This window comes from Corvus kubaryi, unplaced genomic scaffold (genome assembly GCF_017639235.1).
Source record: "Corvus kubaryi isolate FWS band 111438036 unplaced genomic scaffold, C.kubaryi_AGA036_p1.0 37357, whole genome shotgun sequence".
Taxonomy (NCBI): Eukaryota; Metazoa; Chordata; class Aves; order Passeriformes; family Corvidae; genus Corvus; species Corvus kubaryi.
The window spans coordinates 6,369,884-6,387,579 of NW_024581117.1; the positions used below are offsets into that span (position 1 = coordinate 6,369,884).

Genomic DNA, 17,696 nt, shown 5'->3' on the forward strand with positions numbered 1-17,696 from the left:
CTTCACAATTGATGGCAAATAATTTTGCAGACTTCCTATCATTAAAATGTCACTGCTAAAAATTGAGGTTCAGCATTTCTCGTGCTAAACTGCATTTTCTTTGAACACCATCACATACCCATTCTTAAGTTTTTGGTACATTTATCTCTCTCCATGTGATAAGCAGCCACACAGGCCTTCATTTCTGCCTTACTACCTAACTGTAGTAGAAAAATGACTATTTTAAACAGATAAAATTCATAAAATATTACAAGTTACTTCCCTGGTTCCCTTATTAAAATGTAACCACACTCACACAGCATGTTCCAATTGTATAGTATAATGGATTAAAGAAAACAAACCCCAACATTTTAAGAAAGTTAGACAACTCAATTTATTAATACAGGAAATGAAAACATCATTCCTAATTAGATTATATTACTGATTTAAGGCAACAATTTGAACACTGTTCCAACAGTGCGATCTTGCAGATTCTAATGCAAAAACACGGCAGCACGACACATGACAAGATCAACCAGATATATCACACTGCTCATCCTGGAACACCCAACCTGGAAAGCAGCTCTGAATGTGCACTACAGATTGCCCTGAGCAAGAATGCTGCACCACACTGTCCACGGCAAACATCAGAGAGTCTGAATGCCTGCAGATTTACAGTCCTCCTGCAGCATGCTTATGATACACCCAGTTTTGGTTTAGTTTTTCTCACTGCATCTCTCCAGAAGATGATAAATGATTGTTTGAGCCCATCAACAGTTTTAAACTGAACATGACCTGTGAAAGAAGTCATTATAACTGTGTTTCATTCCATTAAACATAACTAGTTTATTGTCAGGAGAACAGGCAGTCTCTCTGGGTTCTGGGCTCACTTCAGTATTTTGCATTTAAACTGCACGGATCAGTGATTTGGTTCATTTACCAATGAAGATAGAATAATATTGCAAAGTTAAAAGGTGCTTCATCAGATTCCATTAAATCAGAGCACATTCATACAAAAATATATACATGTGAAACACAAAGAGAGATATGATCTGTGCACCTTCACTTCTTTTCTTGTGCCACACTCCATTCTGGTAGCATGCACTTTTAAATCAAACCCAGAGCTGCTCTGTTCGAACCAAGGGAGTTTAGCATGAGTGAACTGAACTGAATAGAATGCCCACAAAACACAGAGAAACTTAAGCTGAAGTTTTATTTCCGAAACTCAAAATACTGCTTCTGGTTTTGTCTGATACATAGTTCAATGGGTTAAACAAACATGGGAAGTTTTTAAAATACCACAGGGTTAAAAGAACACAAACCCTGTCAGACTTACCAAACAGAAAAATAACGTAAGATAACATAATCAGGATTTTCAATTATGTTCTTTTTTTTATTTTTATCAGTATTCACTTTAGAAAGTATGATAAGCCTTTTCTAGCCCCACACTACATTTTCAGACTCTAAATCTAAGTGCGAACATAACATTGTTGTGGATATTCTTACAACGTGATCTTAAGCTTATTAGATAGCTTGCATTCCTTTTTATTCCATTTTTTAAAAATTAATCTCTAAAAGATTGCATGAGATTACTTCTCTTTAAACCTAATGAAGACCCAACTTCAGTCCATATTGCTCCTGTTTTTCTAAAATTAAAGAGAAACACACAGTATTTCCTAAGTCAACATAAAACAGCTGAGAGAAAAAAGGCAGTAGAGCAAGGTAAAAATCAGACTTGTCAGGGAGGCAAGGGCTGGCCAACTTTAATGCACAAACCCAAAAGTCCGATAGTTTAGAGAAGTTTGAGACAATAGAATTTCAGCTGACATGAAAAGACAAACTCAGACAGGAAGAGAAAAGAAAATTTACTTCTGTCAGGTGGGGGAAGACCAACAGAATTACTGCCAGGCTCCCAGACAAGTGTCTCATCTGTTTGTTTTTATTCTGTGTGGTTTAGTGGTTCATGAAAGCAGGATAAACTTAAATGATGAGTGCGATAGCCAGTATCTTTAACATCACACACTTCACATTTGCTTTCTTTAGTAGAACTCAAATTGCTTTTTGCAGTCTCTCTAATCCAAACAAAGGTGAATGGCAAAAATGTGCACAGGTAGACTGTGAAGGATGTGCGTGTGCACGTATACACAAAACCATACATGCAACTATAAACGCATGCTACAAATGCACATGCAACACACACATATAAAAGCTTCTTTCATAAAGATGCCAACCTTTAGCTACTTACTTTATGCAAAGAATGTTAATAGAAGGCAATATTTTTGGTTAGGTAATGAAAACTAATTGGGAAATTATTCATTTCCCACTCTCCCCACTGGAGCGTAAAAGACATACAACAAATGTTATTCATGATTCTACACGATGCACTCTGATTCACCTCTTTCTTTCTAACGGGCACTTCAGAGGAAACAAAGGTTACTCTTTTTCATTTATAATTTCTAATTGACTGCCAGTGCTTTCTTGTGGTCAGAGGTATACAAAACAGAGTTAGAAACAGCCTATTAAAAACAAGCTACAATCAGACCGCTGCTCTAAACTAGTGTCAGAAATGATCAGAAAGTCCTGATTTCCTTGTTAAAAGACACAGGCATAATTGAAGCAATATCATCACTTCAGATTGATTATTCAGCGACCCTTATCCACATCTTCATTCAGCAATTTGAATTTTAATGAAAGTAAATGGAATAATTAGCATTTCAAAGTGTGTTTGATACACTGAATAAAAAAAAGGAAAATACTTTTATGTATAATCTATACGCAGAAGAAAAAGCATTTGGGAGGACGCAAAAGATAGGAAGTACAGTTGTAGTGTCTTCATTAGAATAACTTAAACAACTGCTTGCTCCAGCTGCATAATTATACAAGAGAATAATGTGTTATTAAGCTATGACTTCTCACCTTTTTTTTATGTAGTGTGAACAGCCATTTGTTTCGTTGTTATGCCTGTCTTCTCCAGTTATAAAATATAAACACTGTTGGCTGCCCACACCTATAAAATCTCTGTACTGGGCTAATACCACTGGCAGTAAAGGTTTTACAAGAGGGGCTCCACACACCTGTATTTTTAGATGACTAAGAGCAGGACACCTATAAGCACAGTGGCGATAAGTAGTTCTGCTGTCGATTTTGGTTGTATGTTTGGTTTTTTTGGTTTTGGTGGGGGTGTTTCGGTTGGTTGGTTGGGTGGGGTTTTTTGTTTTTTAAAGTAACAGCTATTTTTTAATGTAAAAACAAAAAGTGTGATGAATGTTCAGAGTCTTGAACCAACACACAGAAAAATATGTGGGCAGCAGGGATGGGAAAAACAGTGTATCATATCAAGGCTACCTGTTACCGTGGCTGCAGAAGCAGACTGGCACGTGGTATGCAAAGGAAACAATGTTCCTCAAATAGAACATTAAAAGAGAAAAAAAGGAAAAACAAATACAGAACCTGCTTTGGGAAATAGATACAACACAGACATTAATTACCCCTTTAGTCTTCTTGGCACAATGCAAGCAAAAGTCTTCAGGTAGTAACCAGCTTTTATGAAGATCAAGCTACTGAACTTCACCACTGCCCACAACTTTTGCCCACCTGATGGAAATGAGTTCATGCAAGAGAGAAAGAAAAAGAAAAGCTATTTACAAACACTACCAGGGCTAAAATGGAAAGACCACATACCCCAATGATTGCGTTCAGTTCTGCCATGGTCACTTGTTTGGCACGCTCCACAGCCTGCACCACTTGTTGCTGGTGCTATAAATGAAGATCAGAAACAGAATAAAATTATTTGTTTCTAAATTCTTAAGCACAGTTTCTTTCTTTTATTGTTTTTATTTGCTTTTCTAACACATGCAGGATCTAAATAAGTATTCTCTAATAGACAGTCACATTGTGTGTTGATCTGCAAAAATATATAGGCAAGAGGAGGATTTTTATTTTTATGCCATTACATGCTAGGAATTACACCTCTGCTTCCCGAAGAGCTCTTTTACAACCTGGCTAAATGGGAAAATGCTCATCAGCACAATGTGCTTTTGAACTTAAATGCCATCTTCAAATGTAAGCCACTTTCCTTACAACCACGGAAACTTTATGAATAAACCCCACCCAGTATTCTGAAAAGAAAGGTATGTATTTTCAACAAGCACATGGCACCCACATCACTGAAGAATATACAGATTCTCCTCCTAGGTACATTTCAAAGCAGCTCAACCATGAGAAAGAAATTTAAAATGACATTCACAAATCTGTCAAACACATGAAAAAGAACTAATTATTTCAATCCCCAATATGTAAATTTTAATAGCTTTAAAAAGTCCATCAAAAACACATGGTATAATTAACAACACAGTTTACAAGCTCCAGTGGTTGTATTATCTCAGTTTGAGTGATACTGTATTCCTGCAGTAAATTCAGAATTACTGTATGTTGAAAACTGACTGGTATTTATTTGAAAACATCAACTACAAACAAAATAAGGTTCTCATCTTGCAACCAGATTCATGCCTGTTCAGACCTCCACCAGAGGCAAATTAATCTTCACAGGCAACCTCATACAATCAGGATGACACAGAACAAATAGGTGCAAGGAAGGGTCATAGAGAACTGCAAGTAGGTTGTGTGATCTGCACTGAGAGTGAGACATCTTTGATTTACAGCTACAGGTCGAACAGAGAAAGGAAGGAGGTCTTGATCTGGAGAGGTGCTAAAACTGTAACAATGAAACATCAGCTTTGTATCGAAACCAACATCTAGATGTTTTTCGGCACAGAGTTTAAGGAAAAGGTTGAGAAGGTCCCTTTAAAGATTCAAGTTAGCCCTTCCATGGCTGTGAGTATGGGCAGAATGGAGCCAAGGTACAGGCCATCCTGTACAGCAACTCCTCCTGTGCATCCTTATCAGAAGTAAGAAGATGCATAAAATGAGGACCCAAATCCTCAAGACCACCTCCAACACAAGAGTGAGGTGAAGAGCATCCAGACTCCCCAATGGGAGCACCCTAAGCCCCACTGTGTGGGGGGCCTGTAAAAAAAGGTGCTGCTTGGCAGACTCAGATTTCACAATTCTCAGTGCAACACACAAACAAAAATGGTATTTTCACTTACAAGCCCTCTCGCATAAAAGCTCTCAGGGCAAGGAAAAACAAACCTAAAAATCCATCCATAACAGTATGTCCCGGTTTTGGCCAGTACAGAGTTAATTTTTACACAGCAGCCATGAGGTGTGGGCGTGTCTGGGCTATTTTATAACACCTCACCTCATTGCTTCAGGGCACAACTGAGGGACTCTTGGGCGTTCTGGAAGAAATAGCTTTTGGTCCAGGAAAGCATGGTAGCTGGAGGGTCTGTCTTTCATTGGTTCTTGGCCCTGGGCTTGGTGAACAATTTTGCTTGGAAAATCAGTCTCTCCTTGTACATTTTTGTTATTAGCATTGTTGCTGTTACTGTCTGTTTTCTTATCACATTCCAGTAAATTGTTCTTATCTCAACCCATAATCTCTGCCTTTTTTCTCCCGCAGAGGAAGGTGGTGGGGGAAGTGGCTGCATGGTTTTCTTTTTAGTGGAAACACTAAACTGGGGAGTGCCATTCCCAAACACGGACACTGTAAAAAATTCTGATTATGAAGAACAGATAAATGCAAAGAATGAAGGTGGTAATTCAGAAAAACTCCTGGAAGGAAGAAAATAGTTGTTTTTTTTTTTTTTAAGCGAAGAAGAATTACATGAAGGAAATGACTAGAGACCAAGTAGAATACTGCTACTTTGTAGCTGCAAACAGAATCACAGCAGTCCCATTTAGAGTTTTGTAAAACTACAGTGCCAATATAAATCCAATCTCCCACTTACAAGAAGACAATGTAAAGACTAAAAAGCAGGTTGAACATGAGTAAACATATTCTTGGTATTTAAGAAGAAAAAATTAAAAATCCAGTGTATCTCTACCACAGATACCAGAAAAAAAGAAAATTATAATATTCAAGCACCAAGTTCCTGGCAACGTGTTATCAGCTCCAGGTCATCACTTGTTAAGAACAGGTACAGTTTTCATCGATTATATAGCTGAAAATCTGGTGACCCATGACTCTTATGTCAACAGGGTGACTATAAAAATTACAGCACTATTTTCTGGAGGAGGTCATTCACACCAAAAATGGGTCACGGAATTTTTCATCAAGTCATTATAAAAACCCCAAAAGAACAAAGAAGAGTTTTCAAAATATGTACTTTTTAATAGAAGCATTTACAGAGAAGTTTAGTCTTCTTTCTTACCATTTCACAGGCAATGCTTTTCACAATGAGGTAAAGAAAGTTCTTGCATATATGAGTGTTCTATTCCAACACCAATTCACTTAAATCCTGTTCCCAGGAGAAGAAAAAACTTCTAAGGCACTACAAAAACTGGCCTAAGCTTATCAAAATCATTGTAGAAATTACTTCAATTTGCATCCAGGATTTGAAAAATAAGTCAACTCCAGAAGAGCTAGAGTGTTTTCTGTTCCCTTACAGCAAACACATAAAGAATAGCTCTCAGAAGAATTTGGGAAAAATGTTATTTCATTCTTAGGCGAGAGGAAGAGAAGGCGAAGGCATGGAGTACCAAAACCTCACTTTCAGATTTCTGCTGGAGCAGCCACACAATCCATCTTTCATTGATACTAATAGGTTTGGGATCAAGACTTCACAGAGAGGAGAAAACCCAAGGGCCTAGTAACACTGAACTTAAATTAGGTACAGTAGAGACAATTAAAACTCTCCTATTGCTAGCTGCTTTAACATTGATTTAATCTTCAGTGGGGTCATATGCAAAAGGCTCAAAATAGACGGTCTGTAATTAGCCTCCCCATCACTCCCAGCTCATTGCAGCAACTGAGCAGGCTCCCCCTCAACTCTCAAAACCCCAATGGGGGGCATGACCCAAGTGATCCTGGGGCTACTTCAAGTTACAGACACAAACCACACACTTGAGTGAAAAAAGGCCCAGGAAAGCCCATGAAGGGTTTGAACAGGCCATGCAGGGTTTGAAGAGCTGTCTGCTCACAGCCCTTCTGAAACTGGGGGCTCCAGGTTACCAGCCACAGCTCTAGGAATGGGTGCGGATCTCTAGATGTAGAGAAGGAGTCCATCTGGGCCCAGGGACCCACAGCAACCCAAAGTCAAGGTGAGGGGCAGGGAGCACAGGGGCCCACTGAGCAGATGGCTGGCCCAGCCCGAATGGGTACCCAAGGATGGATGGTTCCAATACCTGCCATGTGCCTGAACACCCTCCTGGGCCAGCACACCAGCAACAAGCAGCATTATGTTAAAACCAAGCAGTACACATCGGCCTGTCCATCAAGTGATCACGTAGTGATTTACAGCCAAGTAAAAACAGCAACAACATAAAAGGGTTACTTTTTCCCCAACCAAATACAGACACAGGGTTGCAACTTTCACACACATTTAATGCTAGCCTTCCTCTGTGCACACAAGCAAATGACAGACCTGGGGTTTTTTCAGTTGTGGGAAAACAGTATTTTGCACTGCATTTAACATGGCAGAGCAATGAGCTCAGTACCCTACCCCATGCAGACTAATACTGTTTCTCCTTTCTAACTTCTTGTTTCTTCTCCCCTGTTTGCTTTCTGTAATGAGCAGTGTGTCTGCACTTGCCTTGTGCTGGAAAATCACTTCTTTTAGTCTCACAGTGGGTAGCAACAGCTACAGAGACCACAAGAAGAATGTAGGCTTTTTCACCATCACATTGTCTCACCACACAGTTGTCACCTAGCCTCGGCTCATGCACAGGCAGTGCAGCATGGTGGAAAATTCCCGGGATTTTTATAACATGTCAGAGCTCTCCACAACTCCCAATGACAGGGGCACTGTGCTGACAGCAACCGACTGGCCAAAATTCCCCCAGGCACGAACACAGTTACACTGGTGTTAAAAACCCCTAATTACAGACTGTCTTCAGGACTACCACCAACATTCAAAGCAAAACTCCCTGCACAATTTGCTTGAAAGAAGCAAGCAGCCTCTGCTATTCCTTACTCACATTATTTTGTTGTTCTGTTATATGTTTAGAGGAAGTACAGGTCTTGCTTAAGAACTGCAGCACTGCCTTTCTTAGAAGCCCTATCTAGAGACAACATAATGAGACAAGGTCATGCCAAAAACGCTAGTGAGAATTGGAGAGCAAATACACACTTACCACGGAGTACAGCACACACTGTAAAAGCTAGAAGGGACAAGTTGGGTCACTGCACACAGGCACCGTAACTCAGACAAGATATAATAACTACTTTAGAAAAATGTAAGAACATGATTAGCAATATATGCATAAACTGCTAATGAGATGCATTCCTTGCCAGAAGGATTACAGATCTCTGAGAGTTTCCTTGTTTCCTTGCTGTTCAGCTCCAGTCTGGGGCAAGTCTAAGATGGAGGCAAATAATTCTGTTTTCTCAACCTCACATCTCAGACCAAAAGCTACTTCCTTCTGATCAGTATGTAAGAACTCCTGGTCTGCCTTCCATATAATGGATCTCACCCTCCTCATTCAAATTTACTGGGCTTTAGAAATGCCTCTAGGGAAAGTATGCACAAAGAAGAGCAAGCATATTATGGCCCACACCAATCTCCTACAAGGAAAACCATCAACTGATATTAAAATGTTTGAAAAGAGAAGACATCTTTCTGATGTTTGTTTACATGTATGCATGCCAGTGCTTGGCGTTTTATTATACTAGTAAGTATATTTGACCACCTTAATGTGCACAGGGAACTGAAGATGCCTGTTAAAAAACAACCCATTCAGCTTGTTATTAGCTAGCTCACTGGCAGTTGGAAGGGAAAGTGAACCTTCCAACAAGGTTTCTTACAGCCTCCTTCAGCCTTACAAAATGCTTACATTGAGGCATGTAAGTTGACAGGGACCAATACTGGCTTCTCAAGCAGCTTTTGCAAGTAATGCTGAGCTCCAAGTCGGCCCAACTACAGCATCTGCTGTACACTGGCCAGCTCGCATGTGCTTCATGAATATAAACACAGTCAATATTTGCTCAAAAGAAGGTAATTGTGATATATGAGTACCTCTAGACACACTGAAGAAATGCCACTATCCAGCACTTGAGGTCATTCAGCACTTAGCCCACAATGATAGCCACAGTTGCAACCAGCCACACATACAGTAATCAGCCCCAACCTGAAAGCTACATACTCTGCTGAAGCTGGTAAATTCAGTTGAAAAGTATAAATTAGCAGAGGCACTGTCTATGGCTACAGACACAAAATAATTGCACTGAACTGTCTAGGTCATTCAAGCACGGGGACATTCAACTATCTATACCAACCGCAGCAGATCAAAACTAAATTAACTGCGTGACTACAGTCTAGACCCTTGCAGGCACCCCTTTTATCTTATGCAATAGGAACTACTTTGAGCACGCTGGTATCTCACAATATCACACAGAGGTGCAAAATGACTGTTGCAACACAGGAAGCCCAAAGCCACAGCAGAAATCGAATACACATCACCCCTCAGGTCCATCTCGTGTCTTGACCACAGAATCACGCTTTCCTATGAAAATGGGAAGTTTGTATTTCTTGGTGCTGTATTTTACAGTCTGCCTAAACTGGAATAAATGTAAAAACATGGTACCAGTTGACTGTGTATTTAGGCATGTTAGAAACTTTGTTTTAAATATATGCTTAGATGATGTACAGCGCAGTAAAACTGACTGAGACCTGGAGACTTTACTGAATACTTTACTGGATTGCTGCTAAACAAAGCAGACAGTAGTACACAGTAGTGTGATGTATTATAAATACATCCTTTTCACAAGATCTCTAGTGATTTTCCCCAAAATTTCTTACTTCTAAGTGAGTTATCACAAGCCATTGATTCCTTACAAAGTTAACAAGCAGTAAGACAAGTTAACCTGGTGCTATTATGAGGCAATAATGTTGCCATCAGTGCATGCAACCACTGTATTTTGTTCATTTTTCCCTCAGGCACAATATAAAGGAGCCTCATCACATTTTTCAGCCACTATTCCACAATTAGACTGTATGCAAAATGCACAAACAGCAAAAGCATGCTGCAACTCAATTCTCTATTAATCTAGATGACGAAATAAAGAGACATCCATTAAGACATTCACTTTTCAAAGACACAAATTAGAGGGAAACCAAGACTAGCAGGATACTCAAACCTGAAGCTCAGTTCTCTTTTGACACATCAGCGTATACCAATAGAGACTGATTTAATTATGTATTCTTACTAGAAGAGGTCAAACAACCATCAAGATTTTCCTAAGCCCATTACAGAAACTGTCACTGTCAGTTGCACTGTCAAGACACATGAAAAGCGTTTTTATGTTTCCCTTCTCAATCCTTCCCTGCTGTTTATATATGGTATGCTATCCCTGCTCAGCAAATAAAACCATGTAACTACACCTATAGAGACTCTGAAGCAGTCAAAGTACAAAACAGCTACTTGTTTTAGATCTGTGCAGGACTTGAATTCTGGTCCCCCAGCAATCAAGCTAGAACATTACATATCATTTAGTTTCCACAAATCCATCTTAGTAAGCAGAGTACAGTGGCACTCACAAACACTTCTAGTTTTGATGGCATTATTCTCGTTTCAAACACACACAGATACAAACACATGTGGCACGCATGAAGCTCATTAACTGAACAGCAACATGGAGCACACAGCCTCTTCTTTGCAGCCGGCTGAGCAGCTCTCTTGAAAAGCACTGGCATTTTATGCAACAAGTGAAAAGCCAGGAGAAATAGTCACATCATGTTCTCAGGCATGACGTTTTGCACATGCAATACACAAAAAGACACCTTCCAGTTTTGACTTCACAGCTTCACATATTGTATTGAAATGAAACCATGTGCTAAATTGATGAACACTAACCTGTGCCAACAGACCCCAGCCTCCAGTCCCTTTCCTTCAGAGGGGTGGACAAGGGAAGCCATTATGCACCTGTGGCTTCTTTTCACGAACCACACTTCTTTTTTACTTCACACACACCCGTTGCTCGGAAGCTCCCTCATTAGCTCCCGTCAACTCCCCCAAATCCCAGTGCCTCTTAAATTATCTACAATGCACTCACAATAATACCAGCAAATCATAATTTGGAGAAAATTAATGCTTAGGGAAATTAGCTCACAGTGAGTTTCAATTTTCTGTTTATATTCCCCAAATACACAAAAACATAGAAAGATTTAAGGTAGTAAGTAATCTGGGATGCAGAGAGAAAAAAGGCAAAATAAAAGCTGTGTTTCTATGCCTGCTGTGTTGAACACCACTATTCATGTACCAAAACAGAAGTTTCTGCCCAACTTTAATGTTCATTGCCAAGGATGTAGCACAAATTATGCCTTTCTAGCATTTTTTGCAAGCTGTCTTTTGAGACCCACAAAATCATAATTTCAAGATAAACTACATCATACATTAAAGAAAAATATTTAAACTGTAGTTTTGCTTTGACATTACAACACATTCCATTTCATAAATATATTTAAATGGTATTACAATAGGCTTGAAGAAGATAATGAAGTTACAGTGATAACAGCACAGTGGAAAGTCATCTACAAGTGCCAAGAGATTCATAAGGAAACAGTCTCAACACAAAGTCCCACTTTTGTAAGAGATATGATGAGGCAATCGTTTAGATCAGAAGCAGTACAAATGACTACCTACCTCTTGGGACAGGAAGGGAATGACTTGTGCACATATAGCATTCAGCCTCTTGACAATTTCTGCCTGAAAGCCACAAGAAAAACAAAGTTCAATTACATAAATTCTCAAATGAGACTGTCACCCATGAACCCTAAAGAGACATTTGCTTGGTTTTTTTCAACTCTGGCCATCCTCTGGCCAAGAAATATTCTCAAAATAACAAAAGTGTTTGCACACAGATTCAAAAATACTTAGGAGGCTAGTAATTTCTGGCTAAAACCTTATCCTAAAAAAATCCACTGTTTAGAACTGACAAAAAGAGTAGTTAATTTTGATTACACAATCACAGGAATTTAAAGAACAAAATCTTCAGGAGATGTAACAAAAAAGGTAACAAAATTCTGTGTATCAAACTGAACTCTCTCCTACGATGCAAAAGGAAGGATCATTTCAAATTATAGCAATGCCACTGTAAGCAAAGGGAACAAATACACCATTTATTTGTAACAGTGCACATCACGGGAACATTAGCATTGTAATATACAACCTTACTGATAATCATTCGACCATGTATTTCAGAAAGGAATACTGCAGTCTTGTAACACACTTCTGCTGTTGTCTATTCTACTGGTTAGTAATAGTTACTTTCGTGTGGCAACTGTAATCACAAATTAATAATATACAATATTTTATTTTCATACCAGAGATCAATTCTTATTCTGTGTATTTAATATGAAAATCTCAATAGAGACAGAGGAGATTTGGCTAGATAACACAAGAATTACAGCTCCAGAAGCAGAATATTTAAAGCCACACAGACTTTCCTACAATAAATCATAACTTTCTTACAATAAATTCTAACCAGGATCAGTTCCTCATTTACGATAGGACAGAATGCTTTTCCTCTCACAAAGTCATAAATCATGTGATAAAGACATACTAACACGCAATTTAGCCTTCCTTCTTTTAACAGCAAACCTTCCAGTCTTTTTGGTATGCTGTCTTTTAAATGGCAAACACTTAGAAAAGAATCTATAGATCAGAAAGGCTCAGAAGTAGCAGCAAAAAGTCAGAAGTTCATATGAAATAAATCTGGGTTCAAGGAATATTACAGTTAGCTACATAACCAGCAGACATGGTTTGCAAGAGGTAAGAGAACATGTGAAACTAACTCTGCCCCCTTGTGCATACTGGGTGATACATACAAGTTAATACACACTATTTTGCAATGCAACTTCATTTCTCTGAAATCCATCTAGATTCCCATATGCCATTTATATAGCAATTTCTGTGTTAAACTGTCCTTGTATCTCCTCACTGGTCTTCACTGTTTATGCAAGTCCTTGTCTCATTAAATTTATGCCTTTTAATAATTTTTTTGTATTTGTCTACTACATCTTTTCTATTTATTCAGCAACATAGGTATCTTATAGGACACTTCAGAATATGTTCTGTTCAGCAAAAAGCTAAATTATCCACAAATTTCAAATGCACCTATAAAATCAGATATCCCACACTGTAAAACTTAAATATTCCTTTAAGCAGACAGCATCCACTACATTAGTTGACAAGGAAATTTATTAACTGCTTGTTACACAGGCAGCACAGGGAGTGACAAGTTGTGTGCAGCTAAGCTTCAGCCAGAAAGGCTGTACAATCCAATACAGCATTACTTGAGAAACAGTATTTGATTGTAGCACAAGGCACAGCTGTAAAGTACCTGTTCTTAGTGGTTCCAGCACCATTAATCAAGTAATTTCCAAATTTTGGGTTCCAGCCACACTGCTATTTTTTTTTGGAGAAATCTCCTGAGTGCCTTAAAGCCAGAGAGAAAACTACACATTTTATTCTTCAAGGCTTTTCCACATGAGCACAAAATTCCAAAGGGCCCCTGTCCTGACATAAGCTGAGGCCAGCCTCACCTGCCATTTAACACACATATGTGCCTTCATAAAAAAAAAGGCACATTGTGCTTTCTTCTGATGCAAAACAACTCATCTCCATCTTTAAAGGGCCTGTCACAACCTTCCCCTGCATAGCTCTAGGGGAGTAGCCTTTGGAAAACCACTCTTCTACCTCAGCTGGATACCTTTAGTGCACTGCTAAGGAACTGAGAACAAAACCAGCTCAAAGTGCCATGCAGGAGCTCAGCATCTAATTTTAAAAGGCTTGTTGATTCATAGATTTTAAGGCCAGAAAGGACTGTTACAACTGTCTTATCTGACCTCCTGGGTAACACAGGCTATAAAACTTCACTGGTTTCCCCATCAAACCTGTAAATTACCGTTCAGCTAGGATATAGCTTAGTCAACAAAAATAATTTTATTCTATTCACTTTGAGGCATTTCTTCTCAAGTAAGGTACTCAACCATAGATATTTCAAGTTATTTCAATTATGATGTTTCTCTTTTGATCACTTCTCTCCCCCCTCCCCAACAGAAGCGTCTCTCTTCTACTGCTCTTCTGGCCAAAAAGTGGCTGAAACATATTTGCTCAGTATTTATAAAAAAATCCACCTCTGGCAGATTCTGAACCTGGGAAACGTTCAGCTAAAAAGAGTTTTCCAAAAAGTTGTAAGTAACTGAAAACAGGTGACTGAATATGAACAGCTACACGACTGCAATAATCTCTTGATATCAATCCCACCGGAGTGCAGAACAACAACTCCTTTCATGCTGTATGCAGGGAAGTGAGTTGATGGAGAAAGCATCCAGCTCAGCCTATGGAGAAGAAAGAGCTAAAACAGCTTCAAGTGATGTCTAAACATTCCCCAGCAGCACTTCTATGCTAGACCAGTCACACCAAAGCCAAAAAGCCCTTACTATACTAAAGTGTTTGCATTTTTTCCCTTATTAAAACAGTCTTTACTTTCCCTAACAAAGAGCATCCCCAGTTGCATGGTTGTGAATAAAGTTACCTTTTATCATCTTCCACACTCAAGCAGCAAGGAAACAGCCCAGCTGAGCAGCAGCAGACTGCAGAGACACAGCATGACTGAGGCATGGAGTGCCTACCTTTGGAGACCACGGGCAGTCCGACAGCATGAAGGAAAACACTGTGTATGGACACAAGATAGGTACACATTCTGTACCAAGGAAAGTCTCAAAACAGACACTTTCACACAGTAAATATGAAGTACACTCTGTCTCAACACTGCAACTGTTTCTTCAACTAACTGCAGGAGATAATGCCACAGCCGCAGGCTTGACTGTCTTCCACAAAACATACAAGAGAAAGGAGTTAGCTGCCAGAAGCTAGTTGAGTGGGTTTCTTGCAATGCTGCCCTGAAGCTTGAAGGTGTAGGTACTGATGCCATAGGTTAGCGTCTCAGTAGACCTATTCCTAGTACCCCTGGAGGAAGCCTGGAAACTCATTCTTCTTTGCCTAAGGTACAGACTCTGTCACAAGGTAAAGCACAACTCTGTATTTCTACACTCACACGCATTTTTAAAACCCTACATTTGAACAACAGTTTAGGATTTCTTTTTATCTGCTAGGCATCAGGTCAATGGGTTCTTCACAATCAGTGTAAATGCCAGGAGAAGGAAAAAGTATGATTTCATAAAATCAGGCATCCAGTTCCTCACATGGAAAACCAAAGTTGCCTCGGAAACATGGCTGCTTTCACAGTCATCTAATTTTACCTCTTTTGTCCCATGGGACCAGGCTTTAGAGAGGCTTCATTTATTTACAGGCCCTTCCACTGGGCTTCAGTTATCAGCCAATAATGCTGTGGACACACACTCTTCTAATGGCCTATGTTTTGAAACCAAGTCTAATCCGATGGCACAGTGCCCAAACTCCTCTTCCAGCATAGCCATTAAAGGATGTAGGTTATTGCTGTTGTCACCATTGATATTTGTCATTGTAGTGTAATTAGGGCCCTAAAATGATGCATTACAGCCCTTGGCACAGCTTCTATTAAAATCTTTTCTTCTGCTCACTGAACTGCGACCTGCTTTCTGATGAACAACAGACAGACAGCTTTAGGGTGAGGAACAGATTCATCAAAGTAGTATTTTCCAGCTCTGGAAATAAAATAAAATAAATAAATAAACAAACGAGTAAGAGGGCAACCTAAAAAGAAAAACACAAGGGGGGTAAAGGGGGAAGGAAAGCAAACAGAGTGCTTGAATTTCATCTGACCACTTGAAATTCTGATTTCACCTAATGAATCTTTCTTAGGACAATATATTCCCAGCCTGTGAATCACATGGTTAATCAGGGCTCTAATCTGCTATCCATCAGCCTATGCCAGCACTGTAAATTCCAATCACATTTATAGGTTATGTGGGTCATGCATCCCCGAACAACTACGTTCACAGATATCCTGCGTAAACTGGCATGGATTCTGAAATGCTGTTAGTGTTACTGAATGTTATAATACTATTCAGAGCTTTATGAAAGCTCCTGATAAACAACTGCTAAATTATTGCTTGTGGATACAGCGTGAGGCTCTGAAATAGCATTAATGGCCCAATAAAAGGGTGACTGCTCATGCCAAAATATAAAAAAGATAGCTTTTGCTGCCACAGTTTGTCAAATCTGTTAACAAACTCAGATGCTTCTATTTCTCCTTTCCCTGAACACAAAAGATGCTTGGTTTTGCATAAAAACACACCAACATAGAACCAGAAAAGATGAAGGAAAGGCAGAAAGGAAAGGCTTGGGCTAGAATCGCCTTTTTGCTTGTGTAATGCAAGCTTGTATTGTTTGCCTCCTTTGGGAGACACCTACAAGACACTGTTTTAAAAGTTTTGATCTCTTTTCATAGCCACTTACATGACATCATTTTCAAAAAGAGAAAGATTAAACATTTATTAACTACAATGTTAACTTTTTTCTTTTTGTCTGAGTATAAAGAGATGATAATAAAATCACTGTGCCAGAATCTGATCCCAGTAAAAATACGAAGACCAGTATCAGTTAATAGTCCGTCAGCATTGCTGCAGAGATACAACACAAGAGCAAAAGCTTAGGTTTCTGATTCAGACAAAATCTTTTTGACCTGATGGTTAAATGGTACTTTATTTCCTAAAAACACCCAAAAAACTGACACCTTAAGTTCACAAGTGCCTATAAAGCATTCTGAAAAATGTTCAAAGATAAGCCTGTAGACAAGACTATGCCTTAAGTCACATGAGGTGACCCAGTCTATGAAGGGGCCTCAGTAATGCTGCTCCTTGGACTACAATCATGGCTCCACAGCTATCAGCTGTAGGTAAAGAGGAGCACATGATGGACCATTAGACTCCTAAATCCCTTTCAGGATGGCAACATAGTGGTTTAATTCAATTTACCCCTGCCACACACAGCTAAAATAGGACATAAGCACTCCGTTAAATATGTTCAAGTGCCTTAATTAGCATTTTAGCATATATCCAAATTCTTAGAACTGATGGAGATTAAAAAAGAAACAAGAGCCATATAAACGCTCATATAAACTCATATAAAATAAGATATTAAAGTATTCAGAAATGTTCTAACAGATAGGCAGTTTTAAAAATATCTATTTGCACTCCCTTTTTCCTGGAAAAAAAAACCATAAATGATTCTGTGGAAAAAAGAAAATTGGGATTTTATTTATAGCACATAAACTTTGGGAAAATATTTCCACTATATTTCACAAAGTTCCATGGTTATTACAATTATAAAAAATTGCTGGTGAAGAATTACCACTGGAGGCTCTAGGTTTGTCAGTGGAATGGAAACAAAACTACTATATATGTATTGTTGAAATAAACCAGAATAATAAAACATTATCGGGAAACCCATTTCAGCAGCCAGTAGGAAGAAGAATATATGCAATTACGCTTTCAGAAAAATAATCTGAAACAACTGTTATTTCAGGTTTAATTTGTTCTACACAATGCAGCCTTTGCCAAAAAGATCAATCTAGTTTATTAAGTGCTTACCAAGAACACATGCACACACCCTAAACAAGCATTTCACAAATTAGTGAGAACAAAAAAACATTATTACACTGTATGAAACATATCATGATTCCGAATAAAGCAAGCAAAAAAGCTAATCTTGGT

General features: G+C 38.9%; 1 protein-coding gene across 4 annotated transcripts in view; it reads right to left on the minus strand.

Moving 5' to 3' along the window:
- TLE4 (TLE family member 4, transcriptional corepressor) overlaps nt 1-17,696 on the minus strand; it is a 98,350-nt gene that overhangs the window by 56,104 nt on the left and 24,550 nt on the right. For 3 of the 4 annotated variants that reach the window (XM_042033562.1, XM_042033561.1, XM_042033560.1), the window contains exons 5-6: nt 11,680-11,742; nt 3,661-3,735 (exon numbers count right to left, since the gene is read on the minus strand). In XM_042033562.1, the coding sequence (XP_041889496.1) occupies nt 3,661-3,735; nt 11,680-11,742 (138 nt within the window). The remainder of the gene's footprint in view (nt 1-3,660; nt 3,736-11,679; nt 11,743-17,696) is intronic. The other variant, XM_042033563.1, reaches the window with a different exon arrangement.